Source organism: Hyla sarda, chromosome 1 (assembly GCF_029499605.1).
Source record: "Hyla sarda isolate aHylSar1 chromosome 1, aHylSar1.hap1, whole genome shotgun sequence".
NCBI lineage: Eukaryota > Metazoa > Chordata > Amphibia > Anura > Hylidae > Hyla > Hyla sarda.
Window position 1 is genome coordinate 450,785,943 of NC_079189.1, and position 22,250 is coordinate 450,808,192.

General features: G+C 44.3%; 1 protein-coding gene across 25 annotated transcripts in view; it reads left to right on the plus strand.

The window, feature by feature from the left end:
- RIMBP2 (RIMS binding protein 2) overlaps positions 1-22,250 on the plus strand; it is a 970,948-nt gene that overhangs the window by 846,089 nt on the left and 102,609 nt on the right. For 18 of the 25 annotated variants that reach the window (XM_056533442.1, XM_056533333.1, XM_056533398.1 and 15 more), the window contains 2 exons: positions 111-279; positions 1,095-1,160. In XM_056533442.1, the coding sequence (XP_056389417.1) occupies positions 111-279; positions 1,095-1,160 (235 nt within the window). The remainder of the gene's footprint in view (positions 1-110; positions 280-1,094; positions 1,161-22,250) is intronic. The other 7 variants (XM_056533339.1, XM_056533391.1, XM_056533524.1 and 4 more) reach the window with 1 other exon arrangement.

Consider the following 22,250-nt stretch of genomic DNA (forward strand, 5'->3'; position numbering starts at 1 on the left):
GTCTCTAGTATGACAATTCTTCATGTTTTATACACTGAATGAATAAAAAGTTGACTGCTTCACTGACGAAAAAAAAAAAAAATAATTGCCACTTGTCATATTAACCTCAGGTGTATGGTGATAAAGATCCAGATGGTTTTTACCGAGGTGAAAGTTGTGGGAGATCTGGGTATATTCCCTGTAATATGGTGTCTGAAATTCAAGCTGATGATGAAGAAATGATGGACCAGCTTCTTAAACAAGGATTTCTACCCTTGAATACACCAGTGGAAAAAATTGGTAGGTAATTAAAGCCCTTCTCAACACCTGTTGGATTGTCTGTCCTGCTGTAGCCGCTTCTAGCTTTATTACTGCAATGTTCTGGGATACCAATTCTTCATTGGCATCTGGTATTTGCATGTCTTGCGTATCCCTTTTGTTTGGAACTAACCACTTGTCTGTACTTCTAGAAAAGTGCTGCCCAATGCATTTAGCATCAGGTACATGGCTCTTACACTCTAAAAGAAAGAACAGGCCTTGGCTGTTTGCCAGAGGATGCCTCTTTGGACAGCACTTTTCTGGACTTTGACTATAAGAATCTATACATTTCCAAACATTTCAAATTTGGAGATATCATCTGCTTTAATTTGCAACACTGTACTGCTTAATTAACTATTGCAATTACATTAGACTGAACATTTATTTTTTTCATTTTTATAACTTTAAACTTTCCTTACCAAGAAGCTGGCAAAAGTTTGCGGTTTTGGTACAGCACCCTGAACCAAAAACAGCATTTTACAAATAACGGGATGTTTTTTTTAAAAAAGAAATAGTAATATGTGTTATCAAACCTGAAGATTGTTATTATTAAGACCATAATCATACACATCCCAAAAATCAAAAAATTAATTTCTGTCAATGGCCTCTAGTTACATATTTATGTTTTTAATAAAAATTTTATCTTGACACTTAGACATTTATTTGCTATTAATACAAACTTTAACTTGTCAGCTACATTTACTTTCCCAGCTGAACATTTCTAGAATGAAAGTAGAACTTTGAACAGCTTCATATGTTCTCCTCTTCTTTTATTTGTATGCATTCCTTTCCTGAAGTCAACTGTGAACGTTTCAAAGAGAGCACTCGCTCTGTACACCGCAGATCCAGAAAGTCTAAACGAGGTCTGTGAAGAAACCCTAACTTTATTCAGTTAATAAACTAGCTGAAATTATTTGATGTGTCTAAACATAACTGTTTCTTGTAAGTTAAACTAACCAGCATGTTTTGTCCTTTGAGCTTGCATCATTCAAAGTCATTTTGATGTAGAACACATGCATCAGAACATATGACCTCACCAGTGTCTGTACATGCTATACCAAGACCACTGGATGTCCTAAGCTGATATTATTTGTTATTTCTACCAATATGTTATTATGAAATTATATCTTACCACATTGTTAACTAGCATGGTCAAGTATTTAAAGGGGTAATCCGGCGCTAAGACATCTTATCCCCTATCCAAAGGATAGGGGATAAGATGCCTGATCGCGGGGTTCCCGCCGCTGGGGACCCCAATGATCTTGCACGCAGCACCCCGTTAGGATCAGTCCCAGGAGCATGTTCGCTCCGGGTCTCATAACTGGCAATCACGGGGGCTGGAGCATTGTGATGTCACATATCCGCCCCCTGAATGCAAGCCTATGTGAAGGGGCGGAGCGTGTCGTCACACAGGGGCAGGGCCATGATGTCACAATGCTCCGGCCCCCGTGATCGCCAGTAATCAGACCTGGAGCGAACATGCCCAGGGGACTGATTCTTACAGGGTGCTGCGTGCAAGATCACAGGGGTCCCCATCGGCGGGACCCCCGTGATCAGGCATCTTATCCCCTATACTTTGGATAGAGGATAAGATGTCGTAGCGCCGGAGTACCCCTTTAAAGGGTGTTTCTGGTTTTTGGTAAATAAAGCTTATTCATTGGACAGTAAAAACGATGCAAATTTTTGATAAGTTTGATGTTTTAAATCCACACTGTTTCAGCATCTCTGCTTGATGTTAATAAATTAAAAATATCCCAATTGACATAAAAAAAGTAAAAAACCTATCACCAACATAAGTGTATGCATGTTTTAATAGATTCTGCTGTATAAAAAAGTGCAGTCTGCTGTGCTATAACATACATTGAAAAATGAACAACTCTGACATACCACTACAACTGCCAAACGGACACTTTTTGGCCTACAACTAGTGAATAGGGACCTAGAGATCTATTCGACATATGCATCGGGAGCTTTCCAAATACACATAACAAACTGTTATATGTAGTGTGAAAATAAGTAGTGTGAAAATAGCAAAAATAAGTAGTGTGAAAATAGCTATGGACATTTTACAGTTGGACATGATCAGGGCATGTTTTCAACATATTAATGTTAGCAATAATGCATCTATTTACTAACAGTAAACAAATAATTTAAAATAAATGGTTGAAAGATTGGGCTAAGAAATTACCAATTTTTTCACAGTGGGTTACATTGTTTGATAAATTTGGTGCCTTTTTTGTTGACACTGTCACCTAACTTTATAAATCTAAGGCATCAGTTGTATTTTTATTGTAGACTAAAACTTAACATTAAATCTTAGTCTGTGACTCAGTTCTGAGCTTTCTCTGTCTAATTGTTGCTTTGGATGAGAAGCAGCTGAAAGAGAGTTGTAAAACAGGAGATATCTGCTGTGTGGAGTGAATCTGTGGAGCTGGAGTGACTTGTGCAAATACTTACATTTGCACATAGAGGGATCACTGATAGAATTTTAAACATCCTTTTTTTCTTTCTCTACTCTGCCTTAAGGGGGAGGGGTAGATTGGTCACAGGTGCTAAAATCTTAGTCTGGGACTCATTTCTTAGCTTGCTCTGTCTGAGTGTTGCTTTGGAAGAGAGGCAGCTGAAAGAGAGTTGTAAAACAGGAGATATCTGCTGTGTGGAGTGAATCTGTGGAGCTGGAGTGACTTGTGTAAATACTTACATTTGCACATAGAGGGATCACTGATAGAATTTTAAACATCCTTTTTTTCTTTCTCTACTCTGCCTTAAGGGGGAGGGGTAGATTGGTCACAGGTGCTTAAATCTTAGTCTGGGACTCATTTCTTAGCTTGCTCTGTCTGAGTGTTGCTTTGGAAGAGAGGCAGCTGAAAGAGAGTTGTAAAACAGGAGTTTGAAAGCAGGAGTTTGAGATCGCTGTGAGTGTTACTTTCCTTACACTGTAGGGACTTTAAACTCACAAGGTCTACTGAGAATTTAATTGTGATATTAACTGTCGGTTTCTGGCTGTTAATCTGTGAAATCCCCATAACTAGATGGCCTCCATGTTGGAAAATGCAGTCCAGTGTACATCTTGCACAATGTATGCAATCCTTGAACAGCAGTTTGAGGGTGCATATTGTTGTGCGAGATGTGTGTGAGTTGTTCATTTTCAAACCCAGATCCTGGATCTAAAGGGGCAACTGGCAACACTGAGATGCAATGGACTCTCTGGAGTAGAGGTGGGGGAAGATAGGGGGATGGAGGTGCAGGACAGTCAGGCAGCCAATTGGGTTACATATCGGCACCAATGACAAAGTAAGAGGTAGGTGGAGTGTCCTTAAAAATGATTTCATATTAATGTACCTGGGGGTGGAGCGGAGGGAGAGGTTAAAAAATTTAATAGGGATAGGCTTCATAGGAAAAAAAAAACATACACCATTAAATTGCATGTTGACTAATGCCAGAAGTCTGACCAATAAAACTGACAAACTGGAGTTGATAATGTCTGAGGAGAACTATGACATAGTGGGTATAACAGAGACTTGGTTATAGTCTATTCAGGAAGGATCAGACAAAACGGAAAGGGGGAGGAGTTTGTCTTTATGTAAAGTCCAGTCTGAAGGCCACACTGCAGGATGATGTACGGGAGGGAAACGTGGCATTATTATGGGTAGAAATATATGGAGATAAAAATAATAAAATTCTGATTTTGGAAGAGGCAGAAGATTGATTACTGAGGCAAATAAACAAGGCAGCAAATCAAAATGATTTGATAATAATTGAGGACTTTAACTATCCTGATATAAACTGGGAGACTGAGACCTGTGAATCTCATAAAGGAAACAGGTTTCTGAATATAGCTAAAGACAATTATCTGTCCCAAATGGTGCAGGGCCTTACCAGAGGGTGCACCCTACTGGACTTAATATTAACCAACAGACCTGATATAGTAACTTATGTGCAGGTAGAAGGACACCTAGGTAATAGTGATGATAATATAATACATTATAACTTGTTCTACAATAAGGGAACCTCGCGAGGGGCCACAAAAACAATGAACTTAAGGAAGGCAAAGTTTGATCAACTCATAGAAGCCCTTAACAATATAAAATGGGATAATGTCCTCAAAAACAAGAGTACTGATACTAAATGGGAGACTTTTAAGAATATTTTAAATTCTCACTGTAAGATGTATATACCTTATGGGAATAAAAAGGGTCAGGAATAAAAGAAAATCAATGTGGATAAATAAAAATGTTAAGGGATCAATAAATGACAAAAATAAAGCTTTTAAACTACTAAACACGACAGCAGTGAAGAAGCATTAAAAAGCTATAGGGAAAAATGTAAATTATGTAAAAAAAAAAAAAAAAGATAAAAGCCGCAAAAATAGAGACAGAAAGACTCATTGCCAAAGAGAGTAAAAGTAACCCCAAAATGTTCTTTAACAATATATAAATAGAAAAAAGGTCAAAAATGAAAGTGTAGGCCCTTAAAAAACGATGAGGAAGAAATTATAGACGGGGATCAGAAAAAAACAATTATCTTCTCCACTGTATTCACGGAGGAAAATGAAATGCCAGGTGAAATACAGCGAGATAAGGTAAACTCCCGAGTACAGGTCACCTGTCTAACCCAGGAAGAAGTACAGTGCCGCATACAAAAAAATCTAAATAGACAAATCCCCAGGCCCACATGGCATTCACCCCCGTGTTCTAAAGGAATTAAGTAATGTTATAGACAGAACCCTATTTTTAATATTCAAGGACTCTATAGTGACATGTAAGGTTCCCCAGGACTGGCTCATAGCAAATGTGGTGCCAATATTTAAACAGGGGTCAAAAGGTGACCCCGGGAATTATAGACCTGTTAGTTTAACCTCCGTTGTATGTAAATTGTTTGAGGGTTTTCTAAGAGATGCTATTTTGGAGTACCGTATATACTCGAGTATAAGCCGAGTTTTTCAGCACGATTTTTCGTGCTGAAAACACCCCCCTCGGCTTATACTCGAGTGAACTCTCCACCCGCAGTGGTCTTCAACCTGCGGACCTCCAGAGGTTTCAAAACTACAACTCCCAGCAAGCCCGGGCAGCCAGTGGTCTTCCGCAGGTTGAAGACCACTGCGGCCTTCGACATCATCCAGCCCCCTCTCACCCCCTTTAGTTCTGTACAGTACTCACCTCCGCTCGGCGCTGGTCCAGTGCCGCAGGACTGTCCGGAGAGGAGGTGGTCCGGTGGGATAGTGGTTCCGGGCTGCTATCTTCACCGGGGAGGCCTCTTCTAAGCTCTTCGGGCCCGGCCCCAGAATAGTCACGTTGCCTTGACGACGCAGAGGTACGTTCATTGCCAACCTACTTCTGCGTCATTGTCAAGGCAACACCTCTATTCCGGGCCAGAAGCGCGGAGAAGAGGCACCCCCAGTGAAGATAGCAGCCTGGAACCACTGTCCCACCGGACCACCTCCTCACCGGACAGTCCTGCAGGACCGGACCAGCGCCGAGCGGAGGTGAGTACTGTACAGAACTAAAGGGGGGCGGGAGGGGGCTGGATGATGTCGAAGGCCGCAGTGGTCTTCAACCTGCGGACCTCCGGAGGTTTCAAAACTACAACTCCCAGCAAGCCCGGACTTGCTGGGAGTTGTAGTTTTGAAACCTCTGGAGGTCCGCAGGTTGAAGACCACTGCGGGCGGATGATGACAAGAGAATGATGAAGGGGTGGGGGGGTGTGGGATGATGGAGGGGGGGTGTGGGATGATGAAGGGGGGTGTGTGGGATGATTACAAGGGGATGATGAAGGGGGGGGGGGTGTGGGATGATTACAAGGGGATGATGAAGGGGGTGGGGATGATGACAAGGGGATGATGAAGGGGGGTGTGTGGGATGATGATGAAGGGGGGTGGGGATGATGACAAGGGGATGATGAAGTGGGGTGGGATGATGACAGGTGATGATGATGAGGGTCTGGATGATGACAGGCGGTGATGATGATGAGGATGTTAATGACGGGGGTCTGGATGATGACAGGGGGGGATGATGTATTTCCCACCCTAGGCTTATACTCGAGTCAATAACTTTTCCTGGGATTTTGGGTTGAAATTAGGGGTCTCGGCTTATACTCGGGTCGGCTTATACTCGAGTATATACGGTATCTTGATAAAAATGTATGACCGCATATCAGCATGGGTTTATGAGGGATCAGTCCTGTCAAACTAACCTGATCAGCTTTTATGAGGAGGTGAGCTCCAGACTGGACCAGGGGGAATCGATGGATGTCGTATATATGGATTTTTCCAAAGCATTTGATAAGGTGCCACATAAAAGATTGGTACATAAAATGAGAAGGATTGGGCTGGGGGAGAATGTGTGTAAGTGCATAAGTAACTGGCTCAGTGATAGAAAACAGAGGGTGGCTATTAATGGTACTTATTCTGATTGGGTGAATGTTACTAGTGGGGTACCTCAGGGGTCAGTCTTGGGTCCTATTCTATTTAAAGGGGTATTCCAGGCAAAAACTTTTTTTTATATATCAACTGGCTCCGGAAAGGTAAACAGATTTGTAAATTACTTCTATTAAAAAATCTTAATCCTTCCAATAGTTATTAGCTTCTGAAGTTGAGTTGCTGTTTTCTGTCTAACTGCTTTCTGATGACTCACGTCCCGGGAGCTGTCCAGCTCCTATGGGGATATTCTCCCATCATGCAAGGGATATTCTCCCATCATACACAGCTCCCGTGATGTGACATCATCATTGAGCAGTTAGACAGAAAACTTCAGAAGCTAATAACTATTGGAAGGATTAAGATTTTTTTAATAGAAGTAATTTACAAATCTGTTTAACTTTCCGGAGCCAGTTGATATATAAATTTTTTTTTTTGCCTGGAATACCCCTTTAACCCCTTAAGGACCAGGCCATTTTACACCTTAGGACCCGGCCATTTTTTGCACCTCTGACCACTGTCACTTTAAACATTAATAACTCTGGAATGCTTTTAGTTATCATTCTGATTCCGAGACTGTTTTTTTGTGACATACTCTACTTTAACATAGTGGTAAAATTTTTTGGGTAACTTGCATCCTTTCTTGGTGAAAAATTCCAAAATTTTATGAAAAATTTCAAAATTTTGCATTTTTCTAACTTTGAAGCTTGTAAGGAAAATGGATAATCAAAACATTTTTTTTTAATTCACATATACAATATCTCCACTTTATGTTTGCATCATAAAATTGACAAGTTATTACTTTTGGAAGACACCAGAGGGCTTTAAAGTTCATCAGCAATTTTCCAATTTTTCACAAAATTTCCAAACTCACTATTTTTCAGGGACCAGTTCAGGTTTGAAGTGGATTTGAAGGGTCTTCATCTTAGAAATACCCCACAAATTACCCCATTATAAAAAATGCACCCCCCAAAGTATTCAAAATGATATTCGGTCAGCCTTTTAACCCTTTAGGTGTTTCACAGGAATAGCAGGAAAGTGAAGGAGAAAATTCACAATCTTCATTTTTTACACTCACATGTTCTTGTAGACCCAATTTTTGAATTTTTACAAGGGGTAAAAGGAGAAAATGTATACTTATATTTGTAGCCCAATTTCTCTCGAGTAAGGACATACCTCATATGTCTATGTAAAGTGTTCGGCGGGCGCAGTAGAGGGCTCAGAAGCGAAGGAGCGACAAGGGGATTTTGAAGAGTACGTTTTTCTGAAATGGTTTTTGGGGGGCATGTTGCATTTAGGAAGCCCCTATGGTACCAGAACAGCAAAAAAAAAAAAAAAAAAACACATGCCATACCATTTTGGAAACAAGACCCCTTGAGGAACGTAACAAGGAATTAAGTGAGCCTTAATACCCCACATGTGTTTCACGACTTTTGCATATGTAAAAAAAACTAAAAAATAAATTCACTAAAATGTGTTTCCCCCCAAATTTCACATTTTTGCAAGTGTTAGTAGCAGAAAATACCCCCCAAAATGTGTAACCCCATCTCTTCTGAGTATGGAGGTACCCCATAAGTTGACCAGAAGTGCACTACGGGCGAACAAGAATGCTCAGAAGAGAAGGAGTCATATTTGGCTTTTTGAGAGCAAATTTTGCTCGGGGGCGTGTTGCATTTAGGTAGCCCCTATGGTGCCAGGAGAGCAAAAAAAAAAAACACATGGCATACCATTTTGGAAACTAGACCCCTTGAGGAATGTAACAAGGATTAAAGTGAGCCTTAATACCTCACAGGGGTTTCACGACTTTTGCATACGTAAAAAAAAAAATAATAATTCACTAAAATGTGTGTTTCCACCCAAATTTCACATTTTTGCAAGGGTTAATAGCAACAAAATACCCCCCCCAAAATGTCAAACCCCATTTCTTCTGAGTATGGAGGTACCCCATAAATTGACCTGAAGTGCACTATGGGCGAACTACAATGCTCAGAAGAGAAGGAGTCATATTTGGCTTTTTGAGAGCAAATTTTTCTCGGGGGGCATGTCGCATTTAGGAAGCCCCTATGGTGCCAGGACAGCAAAATAACCCCCACATGGCATAACATTTTGTAACTAGACCCCTTGAGGAACGTAACAAGGGGTACAGTGAGCATTTACCCCCACTGGTGTCTGTCAGATCTTTGGAACAGTGGGCTGTACGAAATTTTTAATTTGCACAGCCCACTGTTCCAAAGATCTGTCAGACACCAGTGGGGGGTAAATTCTCACTGCACCCCTCATTACATTCCGTGAGGGGTGTAGTTTCCGAAATGGGGTCACATGTGTTTTTTTTTTTGCGTTTGTCAAAACCGCTGTAACGATCAGCCACCCCTGTGCAAATCACCTCAAATGTACATGGTGCACTCTCCCTTCTGGGCCTTGTTGTGGGCCCCCAGAGTACTTTGCGCCCACATATGGGGTATCTCCGTAGTCGGGAGAAATTGCATTACACATTTTGGGGGGCTTTTCATTTTGACAAGAGGTAAAAGATAAAAAAGTATAGGGCAACACCAGCATGTTAGTGTAAACAATTTATTTTTTTACACTAACATGCTGGTGTGGACCCCAACTTCACCTTTTCATAAGGGCTGAAAGGAGAAAAAGCCCCCCAACATTTGTTAGGCAATTTCTCCCGAGCACGGCGATACCCCATATGTGACCTTAAACTGTTGCTTTGAAATACGACAGGGCTCCGAAGTGAGAGAGCGCCATATGCATTTGAGGCCTAACTTAGGGACTTGCATAGGGGTGGACATAGGGGTATTCTATGCCAGTGATTCCCAAACAGAGTGCCTCCAGCTGTTGCAAAACTCCCAGCATGCTTGGACAATCAACGGCTGTCCAGCAATACTGGGAGTTGTTGTTTTGCAACAGCTGGAAGCTCCATTTTGGAAACAGTGGCGTACCAGATGTTTTTCATTTTTATTGGGGAGGGGGGCTGTGTAGTGGTATGTGTATATGTAGTGTTTTTTACTTTTTATTTTATTTTGTGTTAATGTAGTGTAGTGTTTTTAGGGTACAGTCACACGGGCGGGGGATTACAGCGAGTTTCCTGCTGCCAGTTTGAGCTGCCGCACAAAATTTGCTGCATCGCAAACATGCAGCCTGATACTTACTGTAAGCCCCCTGCCCATGTTAATGTACCCCGTACATTCACAGAGGGGGGGGGGGGACCTCCAGCTGTTGCAAAACTACAACTCCCAGCATGCACAGTCTATCAGTGCATGCTGGTAGTTATAGTTTTGCAACAGCTGGAGGCACACGGGTTGGGAAACACTGAGTTAGGAAACAAACAATGTTTCCCAACCAGTGTGCCTCCAGTTGTTGCAAAACCACTACTCCCAAACATTCTCAGGCATGCTGGAAGTAGTAGTAGTAGTAGAGCCAGATGTTGCCAAACTACAACTCCCAGCATGCTTGGAGTTGTAGTTTTGCAACACCTGGAGGACTACAGTTTGCAGACCACTAATACAGTGGTTCCCAATCTGTGCCCTTCCAGATGTTGCAAAACTACAACTCCCAATATGCCAAATTTGTCCAGGCATGCTGGGAGTTGTAGTTCTGCAACATCTGAAGGGCCAGATGTTACAGAACTACAACTCCCAGCATGCCTGGACAGTAAGGGCATGCTGAGGATGTGTAGTTTTGCAACATCTGGAAGGGCACAGTGGTCTCCAAACTGTGGACCTCCAGATGTTGCAAAACTGCAACTCCCAGCATGCCCAGACGCCAAGGACTGTCTGGGCATGCTGGGAGTTGTAGTATACAGGGTCCCATTACAGCAATGCATGTCGCTTTACGGCGACGTGCATTGCTGTAAAGGGCCCGACCGCGGCTGAAGAGGAACTCACCTGTCGTCGCCCCCGCCGTCTTCATCGCCGTGATCCGGGTCTTCAGGGACGAGGTAAGTACCGGGGCCGGGCCCTAGCACTCCCCCGTCCCCTGCCGCGTCCTCTGGTCTTCCTCCCGTTCTCCCTGGACTTCCAGGGGCCGGGCAGGAGAAAGTACCCCCCCCCCCCCTGCGATTGGTCGGTTAGATAACCGACGGATCGCAGGGGATAGGAGGAGGTGGCAGGCTTGCCACCTCGCTCCTATACTTTAGCATGGTCCTGGCTGTCTGTGACAACCGGGATCATGCAAAATTACCGGGCGGTCGGGTCCCAGAGACCCGATCAGCCGGTATCGCCGCAGATCGCAGAGGCGATTTCCCTCGCGACTTGCGGCGATCGCCGACATGGGGGGCAGACATGGCTCCCCTCGGCGTTTGCCCTGGATCATTTCAACAGGCATCCGCTTCCGATCTCTGCCTGGCGCGCGGCAGGGACCGGAAAACGCCAGGGCGTATGGATACATCCTGGGTCCTTAAGGCCCAGGGTGTGAGGGCGTATCCATACACCCTGGGTCCTTAAGAGGTTAATATATTAATTAGTGACCTTGTAGAGGGTTTGAATAGTAAAGTAGCAATCTTTGCAGATGATACTAAACTCTGTGGTGTAAAGTGGTCAACCCAATAGAGGACAGTGAACTGTTACAAATGGATCTGGATAGGTTGGAGGTTTGGGCTGTTAAGTGGCACATGAGGTTTAACACTGATAAATGTAAGGTAAGGCACATGGGGAGGAAAAATCTGGGCTGGGATTATGTCTTAAATGGGAGCACACTTGGGACGACTGACATGGAAAAAGTTACAAATTTCAGTTTTCACTTTACAGTGGTCACAAATGTATGATGTGCAAAATTCGCATGTAGGCATAAAAAGTTGCAAACCCCCTACAGGTATCAGACCTAGCTTTTTCTTACCCTAGGTAGAGATAGCTAGTACCGGTAAATGTCCTAATAAGGATGGCCCTGCGCCCAAACCTTTCCTAATCTGGCCGTTTATCCCTCACCATAAACTAACTCAATTTCTAAATATGCATGGATTCTCTCTCTGCAGGGGGCATCGCCCTAGTACATCTAAAATAGATAGCACAGCATACACTTACACAATATAAGTGGGTATAAGGAGTTATACAAAGTAAATGTAAATAAACACATTATCTGTGATTTACTCAGTGAGTAGTTATAAATCATATCTATTGCACATTGCCCAAATGGATCTTAATATATCATATAATACTGGTTGGATGTCAGTTTATAAAACTATCCGCCTTATGGGGTTTAAAGAGGTACTCCACTGGAAAACATTAACATTTTGGCACCAGTTTAGTAAAAAAATAAATAATAAACAGATTTGTAAATTACTTATATTCAAATATCTTAATCCTTCCAGTACTTATCAGCTGCTGTTATGATCCACAGGAAGTTCTTTAATTTTTTCATTTCCTTTCTGCCTGACCACAAGTGCTCTCTGCTGACACCTCTGTCCATTTTAGGAATTGTCCAGAGTATGAGCAAATCCCCATAGAAAACCTATCCTGCTCTGGACAGTTTCTAAAGTGGACATAGGTGTCAGCAGAGAGCACTGTGGTCAGGCAGAAAGGAAATTCAAAAAGAAAAGAACTTCCTGTGGATCATAACAGCAGTTGATAAGTACTGGAAGGATTAAGATTTTTTTTAATAGAAGTAATTTACAAATCTGTTTAACTTTCTGGCACCAGTTAATTAAAAAAAAAAAAAAGTTTTCCAGTGGACTACCCCTTTAACCACTTAAGGACCTAGTGTGTATGGATACGCCTTGACGTCCTGGTACTTAAGGACCCAGGGCGTATCCATACGCCCGTGGGAAGGGCCGGGGTGACTGCTGATATCAATCAGCAGGCACTCCGCGCAAATGCCCAGGGGGGACCCCCCCCGGCGATCGGCGCAAATCGCAAGTGAATTCACACTTGCGATTTGCGCCGATTCCGGGTCATACGGGTCATACCCCTACTATTGGTCTGCTATTGATCGTCAGAGGCGACGACCAATAGCAGACCGGGGGCGGGGGGGGTTAACTTTCGTTTTCCCCGTCCAGCCCACCCACAATAGACGGGGCAGAACGGGGAACCGAAGGGGACCGGGCGCAGACGTCCACTTACCCGTCCGGAGGCTGCGGTGATGTTGATCGGCGGGCGGCGTCACGTCCGTCTGAAGAGGACGGCTGCCGGGATCCTACGGAAGCCGGTAAGTTGATCTGGAGGGCTACAGTCTGAGACTGTGGTCTCTAACTGTAGCCGTCAAGATGTTGCAAAACTACATTTCCCAGCATGCCCAGACAGCTGTTTGGGCATGCTGGAATATGTAGTTTTGCAACAGCTGGAGGGCTGCAGTTTGAGACCACTATACAGTGGTCTCTAAACTATATCCCTCCAGATGTTGCAAAACTACAACTCCTAGCATGCCCACATAGCTGTTTGTTGTCTGGGCATGCTGGGAGTTGTAGTTTTGCAACATCTGGAGGTCCACAGTTTGGAGATCACTGTGCAGTGGTCTCTATCTGTAGCTCTCCAGATGTTGCAAAACTGCAATTCCCAGCATGCCCAGAAAGCAAACAGCTGTCTCGGCATGCTGGGAGTTGTAGTTGGGTACCTCCAGCTGTTGCATTACTACATCTCCCAGCATGCCCTTCGGTGATTAGTACATGCTGGGAGTTGTAGTTTTGCAACAGCTGGAGGCACACTGGTTGGAAAATATTGAGTAACAGAACCTAACTGAAGGTTTTCCAACCAGTGTGCCTCCAGCTGTTGCAAAAGTACAACTCCCAGCATGCACGGTCTGTCAGTACATGCTGGGAGTTGTAGTTTTGAAACAGCTGGAGGTTTGCCCCCCCATGTGAACGTACAGGATACATTCACACGGGCAGGTTTACAGTAAATTTCCTGCTTCAAGTTTGGGCTGCGGCAAATTTTTCGCTGCAGCGCAAACTCCTAGCGGGAAATTCACCGTAACCAGCCAGTGCGAATGTACCCTAAAAACACTACACTAACACATAATAAAGGGTAAAACACTACATATACACCCCCTTACACTGCCCTCCCCCCCCAATAAAAAATTAAAAACGTCTTGTACGGCAGGGTTTCCAAAACGGAGCCTCCAGCTGTTGCAAAACAACAACTCCCAGCATTTCTGGACAGCCACTGACTGTCCAGGCATGCTGGGAGTTTAGCAACAGCTGGAGGCACCCTGTTTGGGAATCACTGGCGTAGAATACCCCTATGTCCACCCCTATGCAATCCCTAATTTAGTCCTCAAATGCGCATGGTACTCTCTTACTTCGGAGCCCTGTCGTATTTCAAGGAAACAGTTTAGGGCCATATATGGGGTATCGCCGTGCTCGGGAGAAATTGCACTACAAATTTTGGGGTCTTTTTTCCTTTTACTGCTTGTGAAAAGGAAAAGTTGGGGGCTATACCAGCCTGTTAGTGTAAAAAAATAAAAAAAATTTACACTAACATGCTGGTGTTGCCCCATACTTTTTATTTCCACAAGCGGGAAAAGGAAAAAAAGACCCCCAAAATTTGTAACGCAATACCCCAGATGTGGGCATAAAATGCTCTGCGGGCACACAACAAGGCTCAGGAGTGAGAGCGCGCTATGTACATTTGAGGCCTAAATTGGTGATTTGCAAAGGGGTGGCTGATTTTACAGCGGTTCTGACAAACGCAAAAAAAAAAAAAAATCCCACATGTGACCCCATTTTGGAAACTACACCCCTCACCGAACGTGACAAGGGGTATAGTGAGCCTGAACACCCCACAGGTGTTTGACGAATTTTCAATAAAGTTGGATGGGAAAATGAAAAAAATTATATTTTTTTCACTAAAATGCTGGTGTTACCCTAAATTTTTCATTTTCACAAGGGAAAATAGGAAAAAAAGCCCCCCAAATTTGTAACCCCATCTCTTCTGAGTAAAAACATACCCCATATGTGAATTTAAAGTGCTCTGCGGGTGAACTACAATGCTCAGAAGAGAAGGAGCGCCATTGGGATTTTGTAGAGAAAATTTGTCCGGAATTGAAGGCCACATGTGTTTACAAAGCCCCCATAGTGCCAGAACAATGGACCCCCGACACATGTGACCCCATTTTGGAAACTACACCCCTCACGTAATGTAATAAGGGGTACATTGAGAATTTACACCCCACAGGTGTCTGACAGATTTTTGGAACAGTGGTCCGTAAAAATGAAAAATAAAATTTTTCATTTGCACAGCCCACTGTTCCAAAGATCTGTGGGGTGTAAATACTCACTGCACCCCTTATTAAATTCTGTGAGGGGTGTAGTTTCCAAAATGGGGTCACATGTGGGGGGGGGTCCACTGTTCTGGCACCACAGGGGGCTTTGTAAACGCACATGGCCCCTGACTACCATTCCAAACTAATTCTCTTTCCAAAAGCTCAATGGCGCTCCTCCTCTTCTGAGCATTGTAGTTCGCCAGCAGAGCATTTTATGTCCTAACATGGGGTATTTCCATACTCAGAAGAAATGGGTTTACAAATTTTGGGGGTCATTTTCTCCTATTACCCCTTGTAAAAATGTAAAATTTAGGGGAAAACTGCATTTTAGTAAAAAAAAAAATTTTTTTTTTTCATTTACACATCCAACTTTAACGAAAAGTCGTCAAACACCTGTGGGGTGTTAAGGCTCAGCGGACCCCTTGTTACATTCCTTGAGGGGTGTAGTTTCCAAAATAGTATGCCATGTGGGTATTTTTTGCTGTTCTGGCACCACAGGGGCTTCCTAAATGCGACATGCCCCCCAAAAACCATTTCAGCAAAAGTTGCTTTCAAAAAGCCAAATGTGACTCCTTCTCTTCTGAGCATTGTAGTTCGCCCGCAAAGCATTTTACGTCCTAACATGGGGTATTTCCATACTCAGAAGAGATGGGGTTACAAATTTGGGGGGGCATTTTCTCCCATTACCCTTTGTAAAAATGTTAAATTTGGGGGAAAAACTGCACTTTAGTGTGAATTTTTTTTTTCCATTTACACATCCGATTTTAACGAAAAGTTGTCAAACACCTGTGGGGTGTTAAGGCTCACTTGACCCCTTGTTATGTGCCTTGAGGGTGTGGTGTTTTCTGCTGTTCTGGCACCATAGGGGCTTTCTAAATGTGACATGCCCCCCAAAAACCATTTCAGAAAAATTCACTCTCCAAAATCCCATTGTCGCTCCTTCCCTTCTGTGCCCTCTACTGCGCCCGCCGAATACTTGACATACACATATGAGGTATTTCCTTACTCGAGAGAAATTGGGTTACAAATTTTGGGGGATTTTTCTCCTATTACCACTTGTAAAAATTCAAAAACTGGGTCTACAAGAACATGCGTAAAAAATGAAGATTTTGAATTTTCTCCTTCACTTTGCTGCTATTTCTGTGAAACACCTAAAGGGTTAACACACTTACTGAATGTCATTTTGAATATTTTGAGGGGTGCAGTTTTTATAATGGGGTCATTTGTGGGGTATTTCTAATATGAAGGCCCTTCAAATCCACTTCAAAACTGAACTGGTCCCTGAAAAATTCCGATTTTGAAAATTTTGTGAAAAATTGGAAAATTGCTGCTGAACTTCGAAGCCCTCTGATGTCTTCCAAAAGTAAAAACATGTCAACTTTATGATGCAAACATAAAGTAGACATATTGTATATGTGAATCAATGTATAATTTATTTGGAATATCCATTTTCCTTATAAGCAGAGAGCTTCAAAGTAAAAAAATTCTAAATTTTCAATTTTTTCATCAAATTTTGGAATTTTTCACCAAGAAATGATGCAAGTATCGACAACATTTTGCCACTAACATAAAGTAGAATATGTCACGAAAAAACAATCTCGGAATCAGAATGAAAGGTAAAAGCATCCCAGAGTTATTAATGCTTGAAGTGACAGTGGTCAGATGTGCAAAAAAATGCCGGGTCCTTAAGATATATTTGGGCTGGGTCCTTGAGGGGTTAAGTCCCTAGATAAATTTGTCATAGGTCAGATATTCCCATAACAATGCAAATGATTACATACATAAGAAACAGAATATAAAGCAACAGTTATACACCTTAATATAAACAAAGCATACAACTCCTGTGTAGTGGAACTTAAAGAATGGCAGATTCTGGCTGATACTTATATTTATGTTGCAGATTCTGGAGCTGGGCCATCCTTATTAGGACAAATTATTGCCTGAATTTAGGCTACCTAGGGATATATCTTGGAATTTATAGGCCCCCAACACCCATCCCCTCCTGTTGTCCCTACCTGCATCTTGTTACACTATGCGCTCCAGCCTCACACGCTGGCTGTGAACGCATGGTCCCCTTACCTTTTGCAGCCGACGGGGCTGGGACTGGCATTGCGGGGCGAGCCCCAGTCCGTCACTCTCTGGGTGTTTCTCCTGCCTCTGCCTCCACCTCTCTGCTCCGGCTCGCGTGTCCCCGTCCCTTAGAGCATGCACGTGCCGGAGCTTTAAGATTTAAAGGGCCAGTACGCTCATTAGTGTAACCACCTGTGGCTTGTTTATAAATTCCTCCACCCTCCTCAGTTCTCTGCCGGATCTTTGTTGCCTTGTGCCCTATAGAAATCGTTCCTTTGTATTGCCTTGCAGTGTACCAGATCTCCTGCTCTTGTGACTTGACCTTGCTCCTCTGCCGCCTGCCTACTGAACTCATGCTATGTTACGACTACGCTACTGTGCCGCCTGCCCTGACCTACTGCTATCCCGACTACGAGTTGCCTCATCCCTCCTGTGCCTCGCATCTCCTCAGCCACCTGTGTGGTCGAGCGGTGCCAGGGGTAGTGACCTGGGTGTCGCCTACAGCTGCAAGCCCATCCTGCTTTGCGGCGGGCTCTGGTGAAGACCAGCGGCACCTTAGACTCCGCTCCCTGGTACGGTCCGAGTCATCTGCCACACAGGTCCAGCGGATCCACATACACCGGAGTTCCTGTCTTCAGAAACGTGAGTGTTACAGTAAGATCCAGCCATGGATCCCGCTGAGGTACCTCTGCCTGAAGTTGCGGATCTTTCCTCCGTTGTGATACGTCAGTCACAGCAGTTGGCCTGACAGACGCATTTTCTCAACTTGCAGCCATGATGCAACAGCTTTTGGCCATGCAACAATAGCAGGTACCACAATCTGGCCCACTCCCACCTCCAGCTCCTGCAGTGTCTCCTGGCTCCCAGCTGCACCTGCCTTTGCCTTCCAAGTATGATGGGGATTCCAAGTCGTGCAGAGGCTTTGTTACACAGTGCTCCATGCATTTGGAGCTCATGTCTGAACAGTTTCCGACGGAACGTAGTAAGGTGGCCTTTGTTATTAGACTACTTTCCGGAAAAGCCCTGGCTTGGGCTACACCCCTTTGGGACTGTGGTGATCCAGTATCCTCCAATTTGTCGGCATTCTTGGCAGAATTTCGCAGTGTCTTTGAGGAACCCACACGTGCCTCTTCAGCGGAGACATCGTTGCTGAACCTCTGTCAAGGGAATTCTACCTTTGGTGACTACGCGGTTCAATTCCGCATTCTAGCCTCTGAACTTGCCTGGAATGAAGAGGCCTTGTGTGCCACATTCAAAAAAGGACTGTCAAGCAGGATTAAAGATGCCCTTGCCGCATGAGATCCTCCATCTTCTTTGTCTAAACTTATCCACTTGCCCACACGCATTGATGTGCATTTTGCCTAAAGACAGAAGGAATTGCGCTTTGAGAGGGAATCTGCCCGCCTGACATCTGTGTGCCAACCTCCACCTCTTCTGTCTCTTGCGCCTCTTGCCGAAGAGGTTATACAAGAAGACCGTTCTCTTCTTGCCCGGAGCATTTTCTCAAGGACTGTACAGTTCGTCCACACCTAGGGTACGTGGGAGAGGCGTCCCTGGGTGTGAATACTACCTCTCCACGCTTAACTATTCCTGTACAAGTCTTTGCTTCAGCCAAGTCTTCCTTCAGCGCTACAGCATTTTTGGATTCCGGATCAGCAGGTGACTTTATTGATGCGGCTTTAGTCCACAAGTATCATCTTCCCCTTACTCGACTTGCCAAGCCCTTGTTCATCTCCTCTGTTAATGGACAAAATCTGGACTGTAAGGTTCACTTCCGTACTTAATCTCTCGTCATGCAACTGGGAGTATCGCATAAAGAAAATATTGAATTCTATGTTCTGCCACACTGTACTTCTGAGATTCTTCTTGGCCTTCCTTGGCTGCAACGCCATTCCCCGCAACTGGATTGGAGAGCTGGAGAAATAATTCGCTGGGGACAATCCTGTCGAAATTTTTGCCTCCAACCTGTTCTGCGTAAAGTTGTTTCTCATCTTTCACCTTTACCTGGCCTGCCGCCACCTTACCAAGATTTCTCGGACATCTTCTGCAAGAAACAGGCTGAATCTCTGCCTCCACATCGTCCTTATGACTGCCCTATTGATCTTCTGCCTGGTACCACCCCTCCTCATGGGAGGATATAACCTCTTTCAGTTCCTGAGACCAAAGCCATGGCTGAGTATATTCAGGAGAATCTCCAAAAGGGTTTTATCCGTAAGTCCTCTTCTTCTGCTGGAGCAGGTTTCAACTTTGTAGGGAAGAAGGATGGCTCACTCCGTCCATGCATTGACTACAGGGGACTTAACAAAATCACGGTCAAGAACCATTACCCTCTACCTCTTATCTCAGAACTTTTTAACCGCCTACGTGGTGCTAAGGTATTCTCCAAGTTGGGCTTACGCGGTGCATATAATCTCATTCGTATCCGCAAGGGAGATGACTGGAAAACGGCCTTCAATACTCGAGACGGACATTTTGAGTATCTTGTAATGCCTTTTGGTCTCTGCAATGCTCCAGTCGTTTTCCAGGAGTTCTTCAATGATATCTTCTGTGATCTTCTCTACACCTGTGTTGTCGTATACCTAGACGACATCCTGATCTTCTCTTCCAACTTAGAGGAGCATCATACTCATGTTCGTCTGGTTCTTCAGCGACTACGGAAGAATCATCTCTATGCCAAACTGGAGAAATGCCTGTTCGAGAAATCTAGTCTTCCGTTTCTTGGCTACATTGTCTCTCATCAGGGCCTGCAGATGGATCCAGATAAGTTGTCTGCAGTATTGGATTGGCCTTGTCCCTTGGGTCTACATGTGATTCAATGCTTTCTGGGATTCACTAACTATTATCGTCAGTTTATCCCACATTTTTCATCCTTGGTTGCTCCTATTTTGGCTCTCACTCAAAAGGCATCTAATCCTAAATCTGGGCCTCGAGAGGCCGAAGAGGCCTTCTCCTGTTTAAAGTCTGCATTTGCCTCTGCTCCCATGCTCACTAGACCTGATCCAGAGAGGCCCTTTGCTTTGGAGGTTGATGCCTCATCTATTGGAGCGTTTGCCGTCCTCACTGAGAAAAACGCCAAGGGCAAGAGCGTAACTTGTGGGTTCTTCTCCAAGACTTTCTCTCCTGCTGAGAAGAATTACTCCATTGGAGATTGTGAACTCCTTTCTATCAAGCTAGCTTCTGAGGAATGGCGACATCTATTGGAAGGTTCTTCTCATCCGGTCAGCATCTACTCCGATCATTATAATCTTCTATACCCTCAGTCTGCTCAGCGTTTAAACCCCTGCCAGGCAAGATAGTCACTGTTCTATTCCAGGTTCAACTTCTTCATTCACTTCCGTCCAGCAGACAAGAACAACAAGGCTGATGCTCTCTCCAGGTCCTCTGACGTCATTGGTTTGGACTCCACGCCTAGGCATATTATTTCTCCTGACCATTTGATTCCTGACGCTCCTGCTGAGATTCAGCAAGTTCCTCCTGGAAAATCCTTTGTGCCCACCAGATTGAGACGCAAGGTACTGAAACGAGGTCATTCTTCCATGACAGCAGGACATCCTGGAATATGCAAGACCCTACTTCTTATTTCCCGGCACTACTGGTGGCCCCATCTTGAGCATGATGTTTCTGATTTTGTTCGGTGCTGTGTAACTTGTCCCTGTGACAAAAATCCTCGGCAAAGACCTTGAGGACTCTTACAGCCTTTACCCATTCCAGAGATTTCCTGGTCCCATATCGCCATGGATTTCATCACCGATTTGCCACCTTCTCATAATAACACTGTCATCTGGGTCGTTGTAGATCGGTTTTCCAAGATGGCGCATTTCATTCCTCTACCAGGTCTTCCTTCTGCTCCGCAGCTGGCGAAGAACTTCTTGTTGCATGTCTTTCGATTACATGGTTCTTCCACAGCATATAGTTTCGGATCGAGGGGTGCAGTTTGTCTCTAAGTTCTGGCGAGAACCTTTGTAACCGTCTGGACATCAATCTGGACTTCTCCTTGGTCTACCACCCTCAGTCCAACGTTCAGGTGGAGAGGGTTAATCAAATCTTTGAGACTTATCTTCGGCATTTTGTTTCAGCTCGCCAAGGTGATTGGGTCAGCCTTTTACCATGGGCTGAATTCTCATATAGTCTTAAGGATTCCGAGTCCACGAGGTTGTCTCCCTTTTTTGTTGTCTACAGACTCCATCTCTGTCCTCCTCTTCCTCTCCCAGTCTCCTCCGGTGTGCCTGCTGTTGATGAGCTGTTCCTTGACTTCTCCACCATCTGGCAACAGACCCGACAGTCGTTGTCCCTAGCTTCTTCACGCATGAAGGCAGAAGCGGTTAAAAGTAGAAGACCTCCTCCGTCCTTCTCACCTTGTGACATGGTGTGGCTTTCATCCAAATACATCCGCTTCAAGATCCCCTGTTACAAGCTCGGTCCCCACTACCTTGGTCCCTTCCAGATTCTACAAAACATCAATCCTGTCTCCTACAAACTCTGTCAGTTCTCTGCCAGATCTTTGTTGCCTTGTACCCTATAGGAAGCGTTCCTTTGTATTGCCTTGCCGTGTACCAGATCTCCTGCTCTTGTGACTTGACCTTGCTCCTCTGCCGCCTGCCTACTGAACTCCTGCTACGTCCCGACTACGCTACTGTGCCACCCTGACCTACTGCTATCCCGACTACAAGTTGCCTCATCCCTCCTGTGCCTCGCATCTCCTCAGCCGCCTGTGTCGTCGAGTCGTGCCAGGGGTAGCGACCTGGGTGTCGCCTGCAGCTGCAAGCCCATCCTGCTTTGCGGCAGGCTCTGGTGAAGACCAGCGGCATCTTAGCCTCTGCTCCCTGGTACGGTCCGAGTCATCTGCCACACAGGTCCAGCGGATCCACATAAACCGGAGTTCCTACACATCTTATCCTGAATCATGGGGGTTAGGGTAAGAGATAGACTAGGTGTGATACTTGTGTCTGATTTATTTTAGTTTTTGGCATATTGTTATCTTTGCTGGCATGGATTTTTGTTTTGTAACAGTGTATATTTTTCACGTTATTTTTGTGCACCAGAGTATATTTGTCCTGTTCTGAGAGGAATTCTAAGGTACTTATTACATTTTAAGTTTTAGTCTAGAACTAGCTGAGTACCCGGCGTTGTTCGGTTTTTCCTTCCTCGTCCTTGTTGGAGAGGAAAATCAATAAAGGAGGAAGCTTTTGACTTCATATCCCATCCCCATATATTGTTGTCATATCCCAACCCCATATCCCTTCCTTATATCCCAACCTCATATCTTGAACTC